The 22688-nt window shown below is 38.1% G+C and overlaps 2 protein-coding genes across 2 annotated transcripts in view; both read left to right on the top strand.

The window, feature by feature from the left end:
• LOC139744766 (uncharacterized) overlaps positions 1-4183 on the top strand; it is a 30984-nt gene extending 26801 nt beyond the window's left edge. Inside the window, exons 10-12 of the mRNA XM_071655191.1 lie at positions 2237-2330; positions 2874-3155; positions 4031-4183. Coding sequence (XP_071511292.1) covers positions 2237-2330; positions 2874-3155; positions 4031-4183 — 529 coding nt within the window. The remainder of the gene's footprint in view (positions 1-2236; positions 2331-2873; positions 3156-4030) is intronic.
• A 2460-nt stretch (positions 4184-6643) lies between these two features.
• The window catches only part of LOC139744317 (uncharacterized), a 74667-nt gene continuing 58622 nt past the window's right edge, over positions 6644-22688 (top strand). The window contains exon 1 of the mRNA XM_071654768.1: positions 6644-7105. The gene's annotated coding sequence lies outside the window, so the exon portion shown is untranslated. The remainder of the gene's footprint in view (positions 7106-22688) is intronic.

Raw genomic sequence — 22688 nt, 5'->3', positions numbered from 1 at the left:
TGCAAATGGCAACGTGGGCATGTCATTCCCTCACAACTTACTTAATTTCAAGTTTTTCATTCAAACGCAATTATTCCCAAGGCTCAAGTCCTGATATACCTAACTGATCACTTTTCTGAAGTTATTCAACCAGCAATACCATAATGTTTCACATTTCATTGACATAAACATTGAATTTCATCATTTTTTTTTTTTTTTTGTATACGATCAATGAAAAATTGTGAGGTTATGGCATGGTCAACTCACTTATTTGCATATTCATATCCACTTTTAACTGCTTTGCAGAAATTAGCAAAACTTCAAAATTTTATAACTTCCTTATTTTTCATCCGATTTCATTCAAATTTTTACTGTTAAACGTTACTCTTCTTTATCAGACTATCTTATTTATTGGACTCGATTTACCCTTTAAAGGATTTTAACTTACTAATATTGTTCATTAGATATTGCCCAAGTTTGACTGATGTTTTGATAACTTGCATTCAGAGAATTGCCTTTGCCTCTTGTAGCCAAAATGTTTGTGAAAGCTAACCCAGGTCTTCCCTGGTATTATGCGATGTAAGTGTGCTGATGATTTGGTACATACTGGGTAAATTCTATATAATGTTATGCGTTTATCCCATTCCATGCACAAAAAAAAAAAAAAAAAATGTGGAAACAATCCACTGTACACTAATAAATACATGGGAATTAACATGCATGATGATGTCTCATTTAAACACGTATAAATTAGCATGTATGAATGTATGATGTGTAAACATGTCTCGTATAAACACGTGGAAATTACCATGTATGATGTGTAAACATGTCTCATATAAACACTCAGCATGTATAAGGTGTAAACATGTATCATATAAACACTGAGAAATTGAGATGTTTAATATGTAAACATGTCACATGTTTAGTGTATGCAATTTTGTGATCGATCTAAAAATCAGACATGTGTTCTGAGAATAAACACTAAAATGGCAAATAAACATGTCGCAGTGTTTTTAATCTGTCACAGCGAATAAACATGTCGCAGTGTTTACATAGTAAACAGTGCGTCATGTTTATTTTTTGGTTCAGTGTTTAGATCTTAAACATTGTGGGTGATTATGTGACTGTGCGGTGTTTAGTATTTAAACACTGTGAGTGATTATGGTGTAAACGTTTGGTGTTTAGGCTATAAACAGAGCAGGTGTTTAGTTTTTAAACATCAGAACCGTTTAAAACATAAACATGTGTGTGTGATAAACACCTAGGGTGTGCTGAAAATTAACACAGCATGTGTTTAGTTTCTAAACATGTTTAATATATAAACGCGTCGCAGTGTTTTTAAACTGTCACAGAAAAGTGTTTAGTTAGGTGTTTAGAAACTAAACAAATTTTTTACAGTGTAGATAGCAATGGTTGGCAACGGTACACCGCAAAAAGTCGCGTGTTGAATTAGCACCACGGGTGTCACTTCAAAATAAAATAAAAAACACCTTTTTTATATATAGATAATTATTAGTTGCTGTGTATCTTGTTGATTTTGAACTTCAACAAGAGGAGCACGAACTTTCCGATACTGTGCTCGATTTTTGAGAAAAAAAAATTGTGAACACATTTACACCACAGTAACACCAGTTGGTGTGGTTTCCTATTGACACTGGACGGGTGATATACCACTGACATTTAAGCAACAATATCAAATCAACACCATGTAGTGTCAGTATCGAATTAACACCAGCGCGGTGTCAAAATATCACCAGCAACAGTGTCAAATTAACACCGCGAAGTGCCAGGCAATCACTTTTCAACACCATCACAACATACTTTCTACACCTGTGGGTGTGGTCCTCTATTGACACTTGATCGGTGTTATATTTAACACCCATGGTATTAAATCTTACACCGATCTTTTTGCAGTGTGTCAACCAGGCAACTCGTGCCAAACGAATGAATGTATAAATTCGTGAAATCAGAAATAGAGATGCAATTAATAAATTTTATATGTAATAATGATATTATCATTTTTTAGACCTTGCATGCGTTAACGTTATAAAAGTTATCAATACGACCCAGTAATTCAAAATCTAACATAAAATGTAACGAAATGCGTCCATGCAGTCAACGGATCAGACATTGTATTTGCATAATTATGGGATGAACAGATTTGCTAATAGTTTTTTTTTTGCATATACATGTATTTATGACCATGTAAAGATATAAAGAAATGATACAAGCTTGTTGCTATGAATGCTATTCGAAGGTACTGGTATAAAAACGGATGTCTCTTTCCCGATATGATGAGTTCTACATTCGTCGCAGTTGACAAATGCGACAAAGAAAACGGCTGTTTGCAGGTAAGAGGGATCATACCATGATGATTTGTGTATATATATATATATATATATATATATATATATATAAAACATAAAATGGCGTTGCTTTCTGTTGTATATGTACGAGTGTATTCTATATTATGTGTGGCTTTTATCTTGTATAATGATAGTTATGATATTTTGTATTATTAACTCAGAGATGATTTCAGAGTGACAAACAATACGATATATGTAATACTTGTTTAAACCTCGAAAGTTTGTGTGATATGATATTCCTCCTGCCCCGTTTTAACGACCATAGGAGTGATATAATGATTTTGCTCTAAAAGACAAATTTCCATTCGTGAATAACTTAGAAGTGCGGATATATACAGTATATAAATAAATAAATAAATAAATATATATATATATATATATATATATATATATATATACATCCTCACCCCCATATATATGCAATAATGTGGGCTTGCTGTTTTCGTCATCCGTTAAGAATTCAGCAAATCATTTATATCAATACTTCCTTCAGCGTGAGTGTCATGAGTAAGCAATGTCGCTCAACAGGTCATACCTGGTTCACACAAAATGGGCCGAGTCGACCACGAGATGGTTGGCGGGCAGACGGGAGCGAATCTGGAGCGCGTCGAGCACGCCAAGAAGAGACTCGGACTCGCCTTCGTCGAGCTGGGACCCGGCGACGCCATCTTCTTCCACTCCAACCTCCTCCACTGCAGCAGCCCGAACAGCAGCGAGCGACGTCGGTGGTCCTTCATCCTCGCCTACAGTCGCAAGGACAACGACCCGGTGATCGCGCACCACCACCCGCAGTACACGCCCATGACGTTGGTAATTCGGGAAAGGTTTAGTCTTTAGACATTTGCTCGTGGGTACCGGGAATACCATGTTAAAGTCTATAACTGATATTTTCAATTTTTGGGATGAATAATTGGATATGCGATGTTATGCGAGGAAAACATTCATGCTGTGTCAAAAAAACTGATCGATCATGTTTTCGATTGAAGGGATTCAATTCTTCCGCCTGAATATTGATCGTAGCGAGATTATAAGTGTAAATAATCCACTTCTGAATTTTACATTTTAATATCAGTGTATGTCACCTTGTTAGCATCATCAGAAAAGACAGCTCTCTTTCTTTTTCAGCAACACCTACCAACTTAACTCCGAAAAAAAAAACTAATTGAACAGCATTATGTACTAAAGCCTTTTCAGTATAAACGAGGTTGAATTGATTTTCACAAAACAGTTACGTAATGCCATGAAATGTACATGTCACATGATACCGAACAATGTGCAGAGCCTGAGTACAGCACATTTACCAGTGTTTACTGTAGGTTCGGAAAGCGCGAAAATAGAAACAAGATTAGTCAAGACTTTGCAACTCCTATGTTCCACTCTTCTGGGTTAGAACTTCACCATGATCGATGTCGCACTAAAAACAAGTTTGTAAGAACATCTGACAAAAAAAAAATACTACAATAGCGAGAGGACCAATCATTCACCAGCTTCGTTACCGTTTGATGGTGTTCGATGAGTGGAACTTAATTGTATCCTTAAGGAATTTGTTAACTGTAATTGAATAACGGTATATCTACAAGAATGATTCGTGTTCAGTTTGTGGCAAACGGGCTTTGTTCTTACCGGGTTTATTCGGTTAAACAGTTAAGTAATAAAAATTATCGATTTCTTCTTTTCACATCCAGGTACCAGACAGTGCTATCATGGAGTGTTCGGACGTGCCCGATTTGGCGGGAAAAGATTTCCTGGATCCAAAAAGTGACAAGACGGTTAGATACAAGGGCGGCGACGAAAACAGTGACATTAAGAGACTGAAAACAGAGCACAAGACACGATAAGCGGTTGAAATGACATAAGCGAATTGTTTATAGTTTTATAAGGAAAATTGAAGATTTATATGGACGTGCAGGTTTTTTTTCCCCTAGTTTAACGATTTAAACAAGAAAATGTGCAGAAAAGCACCCCAGTTTGTAACGGCTCACAGACAAAACGAGAGGAAGCTTTACTCGAATTGCAGACATGAGATAATAACCACTGACCACAAATTACACAACTTATTGTTCCGTTAATGTGTCATTACATGTATATTTCTTTTGAAGATGTAAAAAAAAAGAGAGAATGAAATGGACCACCAATGAACTAACTGAAAAGATGAAACGGCTTACAGAAATCAGTACTTCAGAGTAGACTGAAAGTATTTCGGCGAGAACTTGCGTCAGGAACTTTTTTAGGTTTTGAAAATGTAACTTCAGACTTTTGAAAATTGCTTCAATCAATTGGTTGAAGTGGTTTCGGTATGTCTACTCTGTTTTACGGTTGTTTTGTTCTGTTTGTCTGTTTATTTGTTTTTTATAATTTTTTTTTCTGTCGAAAAGATTGCCACTTTTGTCTGAAATTAACATTACAGACTATAGGCAGGCGACTTTGAGAACCCAAACCGACGAACACAGAACTCGGTGTATTGTAAGAGTTCATCTCCCCCTCCCTACCTCTCCCCTCCTCCCCTTCCCCTCCCCCTCCCCCTCCCGTTCCCTCTGTTTCTCGCTCACCTTTTCTCCTTATCCTTCTATCTATCTCTCTCCCCTCCCTCATTCTGCAAATACGTTTTCCAAACAACGGCTCTAATGTCGAAATTATAGGGGCGGCTTTGTTTGACAGTAATACATTTTCTAGTTTGTCACATGTTCAGTTCTTCCCCCCAAAGGCCTTAAATAAATTGTATAATCTTGAGGTGTGAATTTTCTGCAATTTGGCTCCCTCTGTACAAATGAAATTTGTAAGATCGCAACAGCCGATCTATAGTTTAACAAACATGTCGATTAATACACGCCTTTGCTTAATATTCTCTTGCTGTCATTGTATAATCTTTTTTTCATGAGTTTTCCAGAGTTTAGTCTGTCCACGATTGCATCAAATTCTGTTTTAAGCATAAGCGTTATATACTATAGCTTCTCTTCTCCCAGATTTTCCCTATTCATGTATTAGAATCCCCTTCTTTGTCAGGTGAATTCATTTGTGTCTTGTTATATTCCCTTTTGTTCTCCTCCTCGGCCAGAAGATATTGAAAATACTCAGAAATTCTGTGCTCTATGCATGTGATGCGTGTGTGTTTTGAATCTTCAGTTAAAGATAAGCGAGTTTTTTTTCTCAATATCATACTGCACAAAGACGGTTATCCCAGTCAAACGAAGTGCTTATTCATAACGGTCTAATCCACATGTACCTTCTAGTATAAAGTGAATTATGTGTATATTATACACGTTATTGTATCTTTGTCTTTTGAGTACTCTTGTATAAAATTATTTTGATGTGACAATTTTCGATTTTGTCACAATGATTTGATTGACCCTTGTATGCCATAATAATTTCTGTCCATAGGTTTGTGTGCGAGATTTGCGCATACTTTTTGACTCATTGGGCTAGAAAGGGTTAATACAGTAAAAGCATGACAAGTCAGTGGAGAAATGAAACAAACTAAAACTGCGAAAGTGACATGAAAATACTAGTTGAAATTAACCATTTCACGAGATTCGTTTGCAAACAACAACATATTTTATTGGTGACAAACTATTCTTTCATGACTCGTAACGGAACATCCAAGCAAGATATTTCCCACTATGCAAAATTGTCTTTTGTTTCATTGAACCGTTTAGTGTGGGCTGAAATTGGATAGAATATGACATTCACATGGAGACAATCATTGCAGAGGTCTTTCTGTGCATGTCATGGTAATGATATTGCTCATTATGTTGAGTGAGGAAATACATTATACTCAGGGTCAATTTAATCAGTCTTTCGCTCTCCAGCGTCATTTTTTCCGTGGTTTGAAAGAACATGCGATAGATAGGGTTCGTAAGTTCTTTGTTGTTGTTTTAAGAGTCCTTATAATACAGTGTATGTGATGAAAGGACGAGTGATACTATTACTGGGAATGAGTGTTGTTCTGGAGCAAGTCTCTACTAGTTGCGTGTGTGTAGATGCATGTGTGTTCGTTTGTGCGTGTGTGTGTGTGTGTGTGTGTGTGTGTGTGTGTGTGTGTGTGTGTGTGTGTGTTCTCATTATTCAAATGTCTCTGAATGTAAGCTTTTATAGAGAATTTTTAAGAGACTTGTCCCGCACTCCATATTCGTCTACGTGCCAATCCCACCAAGTTCAAGTGCAATCAATCAGGGGTAGGTGTCGTAGCTGGCGCCCTTCACTACTTAGTGTTGAATAATATCCAGCTCAATTAGGCACACAAGTGGCTACAGTAAGGGGATGATGCACTTGGATTTGACCAAAAAGAGTGGCAAACGACAGACACGAAATTTCCGCTGGTTCCTGCTTCTTGTATGGACACTGGACAGATTCTCCCGGCTCGTCATTTTGAAAGCGGACTTCATTCTTCTATGGTGGCAATAAAGTAGTCTGTTATGACAGTTTTTTCAGCTTCGACGAAAAAACGCGTGGATTGTTATCGAAGCATTACAGGAGCAAGTTTTTCTACTCAATGCCGGGAAGGACGAGCAAAGTTTTCTCTCTTTGACTTTCAGTGTGTCGGCAACTAACTGAACTATTTCACTAACTACCAACAGTGCGCCCCGTTCCTAGTTCGTCGGATCGTAAGACAGTAACAGCCACCAACACTGAACAGGAGCTTGTAGAAGTGTTTCGAGTCGAATCCGGATCTTTATTTCATATCGTCGTCAATAAATACACATATTTTTTTTCCTATAAATATCATCACTTCCTGCAGGCCAGTCGGGGTTCATCACGTGAAGGTAAGTAAAAGGACACGTTTTCTGCCTTGCACCCGTCTCCCAAAGTTCTCCCATGTCAGTTGTCTGGTATATTTATCATTCCTCGTGGAGGTGTAACTCTAGTCGACTCCACGGCGCTAATTATCTGTCAATGACGAAAACACCCGACTCTTCTCCGACAATTTCTTGCAAGACTAGCTGGCGTCATACCTGGGAGGGTATACTCCCAGGAGAAACGAGTCAATATTGGTAAGGTGAGCGAAAAAAAAAAATGGAACCAAGACCTTCGCACGTGATAAACACAGAGTATGGCACTATGTATTACCACGGGACCACGCTAATGAACCCATATTGAAAGATAATATGAAAGCAAGTTATGCGAGCAATTTCCATGCTGTCCCCATACACCAAGAGATACCCTCAACGTGTACCCAGTGAGCATGCCGCCAGTAATGAGAGTTGACGTTATCATAACAAACCCCACAGTTTCTGGCTCGCAGCGCTTTATCTTTTTTCCCTTTCTTCTTTTCCTTAAATCCCCGTGTACACGGCGTTAGAAGACACGGAATTATTGCTAACAGAGAAGTGACAATTCATGAATTTTTGATGGAGGCGAAAGTAAGCTTTTGCGACGAGGCGGAAATAAGCTCCTCCTGGCGTCTTCAACTCACGTGATGCCTGACGGACCAAAATGCATCTTGTAATCACGGTGGTTGTTGGTCCGTACCGGTGTTGGTATACATCATGCGCACCTCGTTAATGTATACCTAAAAGCTTATAAATTTCATTTTTTTCCCCTGTATGATTTGTTTTATTTCAAACATGCTAAAACTTTGAAGAGGTGTTTGTTAGAAGATAATGGAATAATAGCTGCTCATATTTTTTTGTTCTTTGAACTAACAGCTGCACAGATCATCTGTGTACACGAGCACAGCGTAACCCTAAGTCTGAATCTTGACGTTTCCGGGATGAAAAAACTTAAGAGCTGCTTCAGTTGCTGAAGGAAGACAAGAAAAATTAGTTAAGAAGATTCCTGAATTCAGAGACAACTTTCAGGCATAATGATAAACGCGCAGGTGGTTCACTACGAAATTTGACAGACACTAATTGACGTTCCATAACCATAAGAGCTATGAAATATCCCAAAATTTATGGTGCTTTTGAAAGAGAATGCAAAATTAGGGAAATACTTTCAAAGTATACAGATTGGAGAAAACACATGTCGCATGAAGTGTCACGCTTTAAATGTTCTTTTTATTTCGTCTAAAGGTGCCCCGCGTTAAGTGCTCTGCTGGTGTTATCAATGTAATAGGAAGAAAATGGTGTATTATTTAATGTCAAAGAAGGAGAGAGAGAAAAAGACAGACAGACAGACAGACAGACAAACAGATATACGTACATACAGACAGAGGAGAGATGTATGTAATAACCCATCACTTTCCATTTGGCTCTACACCAGTGTTGCCTTCTGTCATTTCCCATGCGTGGATACGGAACGCGATAATACATGTCCATCTGCCCGCACTCTTGTCCAGTAACATACTCAGTAGATGTGGTACGAAAAATAAACGAGGAAATTGTGAACGGAAAGCAGTAGGGAAAGAGGGGAGGGAAGGGGGAAAATAAAAAGAAATGACAACAGATGCGTTTTGCCAGTGTGTGCGCCACCCGTAATAACAATTTTCTTCCCTCTTTCTATATAAGCCAGGCACCAACCGGATATTGAAAGCCCCTCGCACACTTTTACTTGCACATGTTAATGAAATCTTAATACAGAACTTCGAAGAAAATCTTTTCTAGTTCGCAGTTAGATAACGTAACATAGAGCGAGAAAATACATTCTTCCAGCCTCGTCCTCCATTTCCACCCATCTCGGCGTCTGTCCATCAACCTGAATGTTCCTTCTTTTTCTTGTCAGATAAGATTAATCTTTCTTACCTCAAATGCAGCCTCCTGCTGCAAATGCTCCGTGACAAAATGGTAGTTTGTGTACGTAAAAAAACCCAAAAAAAACAAAACCCCCAAAACTACAAGATCTCTAGGATATGAAATTTAATTATGTCATCTTGTCTATCAACCTTTTTTATTTTGAAATTTGCTTTCTTTGTATTGCATTTGTGATTTCATTACAATTTGGACGAAAAAAAAAATACAGAAACCAACCAAAATCAAACCATATACCTAAACCAGGGCTTTCTTATTAGTCACCCGAAGCTTGTCACTGCGCTGCAAAAGATGAGTGGTTATTGGTTCGAGCGAAACTGTTATTTTCAGTCCAAACCAAATCAAAGTGCGTATGGTTCAAAATATTTCTTTACCCCTATTTTTATCATTATGAAATATTCGCCGGTAGCATTGAAAGGAATATACGGAATGGGTTTGTTCAGATATCTACTTTTTGCTTCCTTTGAGTAACTGCTATTATTGTTCTTTCTCTTAAAGTCAATGATATTAAGAAAAAAAATGAAGATGAATGAAAACAGTATTATGTGCTCTCCTCTGTAATTACTTCTTCTGGTCGATATTTTGTTTTCTATCTTTCGTTCTATCTTTACCTGACTGCTACGTCAAAGGATTGATTCCAACGGTTTATCTCGATCCCTTTTATGCCTTCTCCCCATATGTCCGCCCCAAAGACTTTTGTTGTTCAAATCATCGTTTGTACGATCAAACTGCTTCTCCCTCATTCCCAGGATGTTTTTTTTTTCCGCTCCACCTCTCTCAATGGCTTCTTTTGTTATTTCCTGTATTTCTGTTTTTCCTGATATGTATTTATCACATACGCACTTATAAATACACGCATATATCTGTGTATATCATAATATGTTTAGTGTTGATTTTCAATATCTTGCCTAGATTTCTAAGGGCGTGCTCTAGTTCTTTGCTGAAAAAAAACCCCGGAAATTATCGCAATCTGGCCTACATTATGTTCCTAAATTTACATTTTTAACGGATGACGTCAAAGTGCTGGAACCTAACGCAGAACACAGGTGTAAAGCACCGACTGATGCCTTTACCTTAGACGCGGTGGAAACGACAATGTGAACACTAGCATTACACGATATACTTGGAGATATGAACATTGCTCCCATGTATATGTGTGTGTGTGTCTGTGTGTGTGTGTGCGTGCGTGTGTGTTTATGTGTGCAATTGCTTACTGCAAAATCTAAGGAAAAAAAAGGATTCACAACATTCAAAATAAAGATTGGCAACATGCTTAACGAACATAAATCATTGTAGGGCGCTTGACCGCGGTTTCTCATATAGATTTTTAAGAATGTACCACATAATTCAATAATAATCTTTTGTTCATGAATTCAAATTATACTAATATTCAAATAATTATACTAATAGTTTCTGGCTTGATTGACGTTTGATGCATGTTGATATTCCTTTTAATGTCGTGTTTTTATTTAGGAAGGCAATAATATTAAGAATAAAGGATAAATGTATAAATTGCTGAATAGAGGAATCAAATTAATGTATCAATACGTAATCACAATCAAGATAAGCTCATAAATCACTACTTGATTGAATGAATAGCTAATGAATATAGCAAACAGAGGCAAAGATACATGCGTACATAAATAAGCATGTAAATAAATGAATAAAGAAATAAACGGGCTCTCGGTGAATGCAAATCCAAATCTTGTGTGTGGGTTAAGACTGATAGATATACGGATTACCGAGATAAACTTGAGGATAAATCTGATCACTGCTTGATCTGTGGCCCTGAGGGCATGGTATATATTTAGACGGCTGTTAGAAAAATCTCTCTTCTCCTGAGATGATCATGCCCGTGAGATTGTGATGCAGAATCGATGTCGAGTTAATCAAAGTGTCCTCGTAACTCGTTTGTGACGAAACATCGTCATGGCGGCCTCCCCAGTCATCATGCGTTCCCATCAGGGTGACGAGTCATCCTTCTCTCGAAATCATGGATTTTTCAGGGGAGAGAAAAGGGAGTTTTTGATTTTCGCAATGTTTTCGCAAGACAACATCAAATTGACGTCAAAGTATGCAGAAACATCGGCTTAGATTACATTAATGATGTTTTGTTCTGTCAGTCAACTCGTGACTCCTTCTCATCCCACCCCCCATTCCTTATTGCAAGAAGGCAATTTTGTAAAGGGCTTTGAAGGGTTTTTAGTTTTGTCGGCAATGTCCGATGTACTGTCATTTTATACATGATACCGGTATACGTTTCTCTCCCATCACATTGTTCCTTATCAATAATGGTTTTGAGGGGAAAGCATATTACAAGCTCTGCTTTTGAATTTTCCCTCTATTTTCATTTTTTAAACATTATTTAGTTAATGTCACACATTTTTTTTTCATATAGGCTTTTCAATCATTTGTGTTTATATTGCATTGCGATATCTGTAGAATATCAATGTTTCTTTTTTGCATGATATGCATGCATTTCTGAAAATGAAAATGAATAAATGAAATACATAAAATAGAATTAAAAGCTGTATTTTTTACATTGAAAATTAGATTAGGAGATTTGTTATATATATGCAAAGTGAGATAATTTTGATGTTTTGTCACCTCAAGAGCTCAATTTTCTTTTTACCTTATTCTTTCTTCCGTTTACGTGTCTCTGTGTGTGTGTGTGTGTGCACATGACTGACATATATTTGTTAAATTGTCTCAAAATTATGCGAATACTTTGTTACCTTATACAGGAAAGAACAGTTTAGATATTTTGTAATCATATTATTTGAATGGAAATGAAATAAATACCACTGAAAAAGGGTGCACCTTTGCATGCATGCATGCATGCATGTGTATGATAACTGCACGCTATCAAGGACAGTATTACTAGCACGTCGAAAATGTCAGGTTCTTCGTAGTCGTAGTTCCAGACGTTGAAGTTTCCATCTAGTGAAAACATCCCATTCTGAATGTAAACCCTGTGATATGTTCACATCGATAGTGTAATCAATAGCTTATAACATGTGACGTTAACGATTTACAAGTAAAATGGACTGAAAAGACGTTCGATCAATATGATTTTGGATGCTATTTTGAAAATGTTATTTTGTTTGAAAAAAAGGGAAACAATCGAAGTATTTTTTCCCTTTTCCTTATGATCGCCTTACTCTTTAATCTTATCTTTTCTTTCCACTGAGTACATTTGGCACATTTGAAGCTCAGGGTGTTTTGTTATTGTTTTTGTTATCGTTTTGACATGCTATTCCTCTTGCTGCCTCGAAAGATTAATAGGAAATCTACCCCCCCCCCCCAAAAAAAAAAAGCAAAACCCTAGCTGTTCGTGAGACATAAGTATCCAGAGTAGATGTCGAAGGAATCCAGGCATGTTGCTTCATCAATCTGAGAGACTTTCCCATATCTTTATATCTTCTATAGATAGGAACATTTTGAAGATTGCCAATCCTGGCATGCACTGAGGCTAATCATCTATGGACCCCCCCCCCCCCCCCCCCACAAATCATTCAAAATTATCACCAGTATATATTGGTAGAATCATCGTGTGTCTATTCCATGTTTGAGTGACGTCCTACGTCTACCCCCCCCCCCCCCCCGCGCCATTCTCTATGACAGCGTGTACAGTATACCAGTGCGTATCCACTACGATTTACGTGCGGTACGGCGTGCCCGCGTCGCGAGTGTTAAATGAACTGGGGTGGCTTGATGAGAAGGCTGAGTGCGTAATGCGTATCGACATTTACTAATTGATTTTTCATCCGACCAAATTGGGACGTTACGGCGCACTGGTGGTTCCGTATGACAAGTGAACTTATTTAATCAAACCCTATCGAGCTTTCTTGTCACTGACGGGCAGATCTTCCTCCCCCTCCCCCTCCCCTAGAAGACGAAGAAGAAGAAGAAGAAGAAGAAGAAGAAGAAGGAGGAGGAGGAGGAGGAAAGGAAAAAGAAGGGGAAAAAGAAGAAGGGGAAGACTTTTCAAATAGATCATCGATTTACATCGAATATTCGAGAAGATGATGATGATGATAAAGAGGGTGAAGAAAAATAAGACATGATGATGATGAAAAAGCATAAATGGTGGTAATAAGGCAGTGAAGAAGAAGAAGAAGATAAAGAAGGTAGCCTTCGAAGGCATGAAACGTAGTTCCCTACGCAAAGCATACTCATTACAATGTTTGTCTTTCTGCCTTTCGCCCCATGTTAACCGAAATGAAAAGAAAACACTCCGGTACCTTGGACTCATAAATTGATATTTTCTCGTCATGTGCACGGAATTACTGCTGTCAGGTTCATTCTGTGCATGAGTGACGAATACACATGATCTATGTTGATATCTCATTTCCTGTACATGACGGCTTTAATTCAACTCTCCTTAACAATCTTTACGAGCTTTCAATGACGCTTTCGTTACGGAAGATACATTTTCATTTTTCATCAGACAAGGGCCTAGTGAGGGAAAACAAAAGTTGTCAAAACGAGAGTATCAGCATCGTATTCTACAATCATGTCCGCTCTATTGCAATTTTGCACTGTCAAAGCCCCCCCCCCCCTCCCGCTCCACCCGTACTCATACCATCTCCATCTGAAGAGTCGGAATTCAAATACAAAACTGCATTAAGCGCAACACGACTTTACACGTACATGCTACAGGACTGGGTTTTCACGGGTAAACAGAGAAAATGTCCAACTGAAAGTTTCAAGTTTGATAACATTCTGAAGGAGGTGTCGTGACTCTTCTTGTCTCGTCAGGTGGTGGAAATTTATTTGTAGTTGAGATTCGAAATTAGAAGCGGGAAACTGCCCGACCTTGATGTCAACCAACCTCCTACCATCAATGAAGAAAAAATGAGATGAACACTTTATAGCCAGTTTCTGCATACAAAAAACTATCAAACCAAACCAAACTAAACTAAACCAACTCCAAACTAAAGCAAACCAATCCGAATCAAATCAAAACTATACGAAACCAAATCCAATCAAAGCAAACCTAATTAAACCAAACCAAACTATACATTGAGACATAGATTTTTAATTCAGTTCAATTCAATTCACTTCACTTCACTTCAATTCATTTCAATTCAATTCAATTTATTTTCATTTTTGACAGAACATAACATGCGCGTCATTTTTTATGCAAATGAATAATGTAAACGACACATACAAAAATCTGTCAAACCAAACCAAACCAAACCAAACTAAACCAACTCCAAATTAAAGCAAACCAATCCGAATCAAATCAAAACTATACAAAACCAAATCCAACCAAAGCAAACCTAATCAAACCAAACCAAACTAAACATTGAGACATAGATTTGTAATCCAAATCAATTCAATTCAATTTTATTTCCATTTTTGGAATAACATAACATACACGTCACTTTTTTATGCAAAAGAATAATGTAAACGACACATACAAAAATCTATCAAACCAAATCAAACCAAACTAAACCAACTCCAAACTAAAGCAAACCAATCCAAATCAAATCAAAACTATACAAAACCAAATCCAATCAAAGCAAACCTAATCAAAGCAAACCAAACTAAACATTGAGACATATACTTTTAATTCAATTCAATTCAATTCAATTTTATTTTCATTTTCGACAGAACATAACATACACGTCACTTTTTTATGCAAAAGCATAATGTAAACGACACATTGTGAAAGCAAAACATCATAATTCATCATTGCTATGAAGAAACATTGTAAAATATCACCAAGGAGAGCCGATGTGTCCTGTACGAGAAATACAAAGTCGGATACATCGGGGCGTCACCATGCGTGAAGCACATTATATTCCATCATCGTATCTGCTTTTGAGCTATTGCAAACTTGCGCGGGGGGGGGGGGGGGGGGGGAGGAGGAGGAGGTGGGTTTGGTGAGATGTTGGTAAAGTTGCAATCGAAACCATGCTATCAAGTGATATGAGCCAGCCATTTATGGGGAATTTATTCAATTATATCCATCGTAATCAAGTTCCGAGGTCGATAGTGAGGCGCTAGCACCGGGTGGTAGGCGGCGTGTTTTCCCCCTACCATTCTCCCCGTTATACCAGACCAATGCAAACTGATATTGATAGAGGCCCATGCGATTTTCCTGAAAGGTGACAAAACACACACACACGCACGGACAGACAGACAGCCAGACAAACAGACAAACAGACACACACATATATTGCTTAGTTTTGTTTTGTTAAAAAAAATAAAGAGAGAAAAGACACTTCGATATGGAATTGAAAAAATAAAATTTCCAACGCCACCTGTCAGTTACCTGTATATTTACAAACGTGTGTATGCGGCAGCAAATGAACACAGTGCCATCATACTATATAGTCGATATCTTTCAAAATTATACGATAATCAGCGATTAACCCATTTCCTACAGCAACCGGTGGACCTTGTGCAGAGTCCACGGCCTGTTCAGAATCTAGGAGAGAATGACTTAAGTCCTGAAAACTTACCAAAAAAAAAAAAGAATACTCATGGCATCGAATGCACATTATTGTACATTTATGCCTGTTTAGAATGAACATTTATCTTACATTGACTGTTTACATCTTTTCGCATCCATTATCCATTATCCATCCGTTATCATACTTTGCATCAAATTTGTTATAACATAATCTTTATACTTGAAAGAATTGAAATCACATAGTGTGCCTGTAGGATGTCGGAACCCCATGTCGCTTTCATTGATGTCTCATTATTCACCGGTGTTATGCGGTAATTAAGACTTAATGTTCGTCATTTGAAACGTCTCATTGGATGCATCGATAGTAAAACCCATTCAAACTTCCTACCGATGATGCGATGGTCCATTGATCAAAGACAACATGTGATTTCATACTTAAAACAATCCACACACTGTATCAATAAAGCGACCTGTATGGGATCGTAAAGAGACCAGACGAAAATAATTGTCAACATCTATCGAGGGCAACAGGGAGGAAGGCAATCAATTTCAAGGAATTATTAGGACTGAGGGTACCGATTGAAGACCGACATTACACCAACTCTATGGATGGCTAAATTTGTAAATTAATATTGTTCTTGTTCACGACTAATGCAGTTAAAGGTCGCAATCTTCCTACATGCAAATTCTCCATTTCAGCATAAAAATGGCACCCTCTTTATTAGCTTCTGCCAAAGTGTGTACGTGGATACCACGTGGCATAAGGAAAGTATTATGTCAGAAGTTCAGCACTGTGCATAACAGCGAAAAAGAATACTGTATCTCTTCCTATGTATATACATACACACAAACACACACTCACATCCAGACACGAACACACACGGACAGCACATACACATGCAAACACATTATGTATATAATGACAGACATATCAGATAGTATGTATATTATTATGTATCTATCTATCTATCTATAAATAGATGGATAGATAGATTTGACAAAGCCCTATGGGCGAAAATTCGTCGAATTTACGTCTCCAACGGAGTTTATATTGACCTACTGTTGTGAATCTATACTTTCATATGACTCCGAGCAGAAACTATTTATTGCTGTTATTCATATATATATATATATATATATATATATATATATATATATATATATATATATATAGATAGATATATGTATATACTTGTATATATATATTTTTTCTTTTTTTTTACAGTAAGATGCCGTCGGTATGAAATCGATAAATTTAGATCAATATGTGAGATTTACACTTATACATATATTCATGCCAAGATTTTTTTTTTTTTAAAGTTTGTATGTTTTTTGCCCAGTTTGAATAAAACTATTTCTCCACAATGGATAAGTTAAGAAATCAGATCCCTCTCCACGACATAACAGAGACACGGCATAAAACACATCTTTCCCAAATGGATTTGCAACTTCAAGGGATAGAGTTGAAAAATATTCATCGAGAAACCCTTTCTTCTGTATTGATGCAGACTGTTCTTCCCTTCTACATTGAACGTGAACATAAGCTAAGCCTCCTTGCTGTCGACTGGACCTTTAAATTCCATTTGAGAACAACTGGCATTATTTCCTCATCCATAATGTCCATACCTCTAAAGCTAGAAGCGTGAATCGACGATATTGAAAGAGCAACCCAACTCTTGTGTCAACAAATTCCAGAAATGCCACCAGTGATATCAACTTCTGGATTGACAAACTAATACCATGTACCACGTACCAGCAAAAATCGCAGAGTAAGAAAATAACGATGTGATAGCATGATAAAGCCCGCCCTCTCAAGACCAAGTACAGCGCAGTTGGCCACCGATATCTATCAGAATCGAGATCAACACCCGTACAACAGCAGCTAGCTAGTGATAGTTAACAATCTCGATCCCATCGGTGTCCTTTATTATGATATATTGTGTTAATTATGATATGTCGGGGTGTTGGTTGCGAGAGGGGTTCTTTTTGCTTTTCAGAGGCTGTAGGCTGCTACCATGGCTAATCATTGTCATACACCTTGAAAAAGGCGGGAGTCTGGTATTTTTGTGCAGACGTCTTGACCATCTGTCCCAAGTTCTTGCCCATCTTACGACCCAATAGCAGATACTGTACATGCGTGCGTGTTTTGCTTTAGTATTCCCTTGTAAGAGTAGACATGATTATCACTGTAGAGCAACTGACGTGAGTCACGTGATGGGGATTCTGAATCGGGACACTTCTTGCTTACATCGAGTCACAGGGTAACCCTATTGAAAGGTAGTTCAATGTAATGAAAAGAGCAAATCAAGCACATTTTCGATCACGGTCTCTTTAAAGGGGATAGCTAGTAACTGATCAGTGGGAATCAGTGGGATTGCTGAGGGATGATTGTTCCAATCCTTGTGGGATTCATTTAAGAGTACATTATATATCTATTCTTGTGTGAAAACTATTTGCTTCAGAATGGTCTCAAATTCAAGTAATGTGCAGTTTAATGTTTCCAGGTAAGCATCCCTGGTCAGTGACGGGGCATTAATCTGCACATTACTTGAATATGAGACCGTTCTGAAGCAAATAATTTTCACACAACAGTAGATATATAATGTACTCTTAAATGAATCCCACAAGGATTGGAACAATCATCCCTCAGCATTCCCACTGATTCCCACTGATCGGTTACTAGCCATCCCCTTTAAACGCTAAAGAATATTGAAGTAATGACGGTATAGACTGGTCAAAACTACGATAGATTAAAACAAAGAGAAAAGACAAGAATGAAAGGTGTTGGAATGGTAGAGGTTTGCATGCTTTCAAATTTTCGTAAAGGAATGACATAGAGTACAATGTGCATATTAGACAAGGGATTATTGTATTGACTTTCAACTCTCACCATAGATTGTTCACATGATAAGAGGACTATAAGTCGACTAATTTTGTCGACTTTTAGTAGTAATAACTCGCAATTATTGAGTGATCATTTTCATTCATTCATTGATTCATTCATTCATCATCGCTTATTTAATATGATGAAATATTTGATGAGAAGTATACGACTTCTATAACTTTAAAATCCATTCAAAAAAGGGGATGATTTGATTGATACATTAGAGATAATTATGGAAGAGGATGTCAGAGATATCATTTCTTTTTAAAACATACGCAATGAAAGTCCCTTATCCCTTTTATCTTTGGAAGAAGTTTTTTCAAGGACAATTTCAAGGCTCATCTGGCTTGATTTCATTCTATTCATCAAATCAAGTCCAGTATGGAGGATTTTTTCTTCTTTTTAGCTGTCCATCAGTACGTAACTTTTCATGTGGAATATAACTAATGTGCTTGCCCGAGGGCACAGCCGCTACTACCAGGGGACTTGAGCAGGGTGCACGTCACAAGTTTGACACCCAGGAATCATACAGCCCACGAGTCATACAGTCCACGAGTCATACAGCCCATGTGTTTGACACTAAGCAAAAAAAGTCCATGAGTTAGACAATAAGCAAATAAAGCCCATGAGTCTGACACAAGGCAAACAAGGCCCACGAGACCGACACATTACGCCAGTAATATATTGTCGTACTCGTGGGTCTTTTTTACCTAGTGTCGAACTCGTGGGCCTTATTTGCTTAGTGTCGAACTCGTGGGCCTTGTTTGCCTATAATAGTGTCAAACTGGTGGGCTTATTTACTTAGTGTCGGACTTATGGCCCTTATTTACCTATAGTGTCGAACTCATGGGCTATATGACTGGTGGGTTGTATGACTCATGGACCTTTATTCGATGTCTAACTCGATGGGCCGTGTGACTCGTGGGTGCAATGTAATAGGTCTCGTGGGACGACCCCCTTGAACAGGGGGCCTCAATATTGGGGTTGTATTGTCTTAACCACTTAAATACTGACGAAAGGTTCGATGATTTCGAATGATAATGTAGAGAAGGTCAATTTTTGTCTGCCATCTCCTTTGAAACTCAGTTACTTTGGACTACCTGCGGTCACTTGAGTTCTCACAAAGATTCAAACTCAAACAGTAATACAAGGAAAAAATGCGACGATGAGCGACTAGCCGAATTCAGACCGAGCTGCTTTTACGACATGTTGAATTCATCCCACTCAAAATCAAGCTAACACTTTCCCGGAAATGTACACCTTTCGCTTCGCTTGTTTTCGCGTATAAAAAGCATTCGTTACACAAGCGTTCATCTAGCTAGCATTGGAGTTCCGCGTATTCTGAGACTATTGTGCTTCAGGGTTGGTAGATGCAGAAGCTGTCAACTTTGGTCGAGGTAGATGGCTGTCAATACGAGAGGGCAAACGTTTGGCACTTTTGCCTGAGCTAACAAAAACAGACACCTTGAGGTCAAATCTACGTGAAGTTGTGGAGCGCGGTAAACTATATATGACGCAAAATTGACATACCGGCTTTCTGAGAATGTTGTCACGGTCAGCCGCCGGTTTGGCCGCACGCGGGTAATTTGACCATAAGTAATTCATCCTTGCTTTAAGTAGTAAGCATTATGATTAAGTAATATTGCGTGTTGAAATTTCGTGGTTTCCCGTAACGAAAAATAAGCTGAAACATCAGTATCATCACGGTTTTAAAATCAAAGTTTAGTTTAGCTACAAACATAGCCTCGTGATCAAGGCTCCGCGGCTGAGCTCATTTTCTAATTTATTCTTCAGAAGAGTCTGACGCGGATGGCGTCCTCCATCTAATAGTCTCGCTGGTATGGCCGTTAACCAAATGTCATCAGGTGTTTTTTTTTTTGTATTAAAGTTGACTATGAACGGTTTTAGACCTGTTTGTGTGAAGCAATAGGCAGTTCATGAGGAACGACGTTATAGTGCTTAGGCTAATATTCTTGATAACAAAATTGAGATGATATCAAAATCACAGCCTTCTACAGCATGGCATCATCAGATCACAGCATCGCTACAACGTACCGTGAATAGTGAAAAAAGAGACAAAAAACAAGAAAAAAACGTGTAGAAAAGCTGTTCTTGCACAATTTGAAAAGAAATGATATCATGGCTGGAATCGTGCATGCTAGTTTGCGCACGAAAGCTGAGATAATCGAAGGAAAATGGCTATATATATATATATATATATATATATATATATATATATATACATACATATATATAACTCTGTTGATCGATACAATAGTCATGAGATAATATGGTCAGTGCTGTTATTCTGAAGAATCGACTGCCAGCCTTCTTACATGGATAACATACTTCCTGTAAACATCCGAAGAATCATTCTTGAATAAGGTTCTTGTGAAAAGAGGGTGAATATTGAGAACGGTAAGACCATTAATATCAAACTTTTGAGTGTTGCTGACCAAGTTAGCCTGGTTTCCTCTCAGGACATTCCCTCGTCAGGTCCCATGATCACGTGACTGCGACGCCACTTCAGCAATCCTCCCCTTTACTTCCTCTGAATGGAGTACGAGTAAGGGCGCATTTACACCGAGCACGGTACGGGAACGGGCCGGTTTTTTCCCATGGTGCGCCAAAAGGATCCATATCTGGTTCTGTTAGAAAAGAATCAGTAATTCGATACAAAATCACCCGAAATCATATGTCAAAATCAAGAGCAAAAAAAAAATCAACAGTAGAAGATTAATTTTGTAACAAAATTATTAGCGGGGAAGTGATATTGCAACAGAACCAGACATGGTTCCTTTTGACGCACCATAGCGAAAACCCGGCCCGTTGCCCGTTTCCGTGCTCGGTGTAAACGGGTCTTAACACGAATAATGTTGGTTTGGATTTTTTCCTCTTTCCATTTCTTCTTTAACTCTGCTGGAGATATCTTATAGATGTTACTTGAAGTTCTTCTTGAAAGGGAAAGAAGAAGTTGTCACTTTCATGGGACCGAAACAAAAATAATCGTGTCTTCAATCTTTCAATTTTTGATATTTTCTACTTGTGCCCAGTTAGGATCTGAATTTTACTGCCGCTTTAATGCTAATACTTTAAACATTGTTTGTTCCTTTGTAATGTCCCCTTCATTTAGGTTTGTCTCATGTTGCCTACATGTGAAGATCATTCTTAGTCCATGCCCAGCGGATAGGTTTTGATACTCAAATTGTGGAAACGAGAAAGGAGATGCCATTAAATTTTGTCCATTTGCTTGGCATATTATGCCATCGTCGCAAGCGAGCTTGTTGATGTTTGAGAAATTGATAGCATTTATTTTTTTTTTTTGGCGAGCGATAAGAGAAGGTTCCCCCGTATCAAGCTACATCCGCCATCCATCGAACAATTGTCGAGTAACAAACCACATCTATTCTAATTTTCCACTAAAGAGTGTATGGCTTGTCGCGCCATCCTCTTCCCCATATTGTGTGTCGCAGTCTTCATCGGCATACACACAAAACCAAGGGCTTACATGGAGACTTTGAGGCGGGGTGGCACCATAATAAGACCTGTTCGAAACGTCTGTTGCCAACAGCCGCTGTATTTCGTGGTGATTCCATTAGCTAAGAATACGCTAATGGCACCGATAGCGTTTCCTCCCTTCCACTTTACTTCTCCCCTTCCCTCTCCTTTGCGCCCTGTTCCCGGCTCAAACCTTTTAACCGTCTCCCAATTAAATTGCTAGCAGCAAAGAAACAGATCTTGCCCATTTGTAAGGAGGGGGCCAACATAGTATGTTTTATTTGACGAGGTCTATGTTTCTGCTTCCATCGTCGTTACAATGAAAAAGAGAGAGAAAAGAAGGAAAAAAAGAAATAAAAGAAACTAAGAAAAGTCACATGACGGAAAAGCCGCCTCCGTCTTTCTGCACGTCCATGTTACGGACGGCTGATCAGAGAGATACAACGATGAAACATTTTTTAACTGCAAAATGTCATTCAAGCCTTGAATACTGTTCACTAAATCGCGTGTCTCGGAAACTATACCATGGACTCAAATGCCAAGCTATTTTTTTTTCCTCATTCGTTTCGCCGTAGTATACCGATAAATCTATTTTTCTGTTTGCAACGCTCAAAGATCAAATCAAACAGACTAGATAAGAACACCCCAACAAAAATTAAAAGCAATCAATCATAGGCCTGTAGAAAACGGACACAGAATCCAAACTTAAGATAATTCTTATCTTGCTTCTTATACACTTGTGGAAAAATAGTGCGCATACGATGGATTGAGTGAATGCAGCAATATTAATAGAAAATGTATGGATTTTTAAAGTTTCATTACTGCCATAGCTGGATGAGAAGACTTCAACAGTT

Source organism: Diadema antillarum, unplaced genomic scaffold (assembly GCF_040938485.1).
Source record: "Diadema antillarum isolate AM-2024a unplaced genomic scaffold, OU_Dant_1.0 scf00000035, whole genome shotgun sequence".
Lineage (NCBI taxonomy): Eukaryota > Metazoa > Echinodermata > Echinoidea > Diadematoida > Diadematidae > Diadema > Diadema antillarum.
The sequence above is the reverse complement of the archived record's forward strand: the minus strand, read 5'-3'. Positions and strand labels throughout refer to the sequence as shown.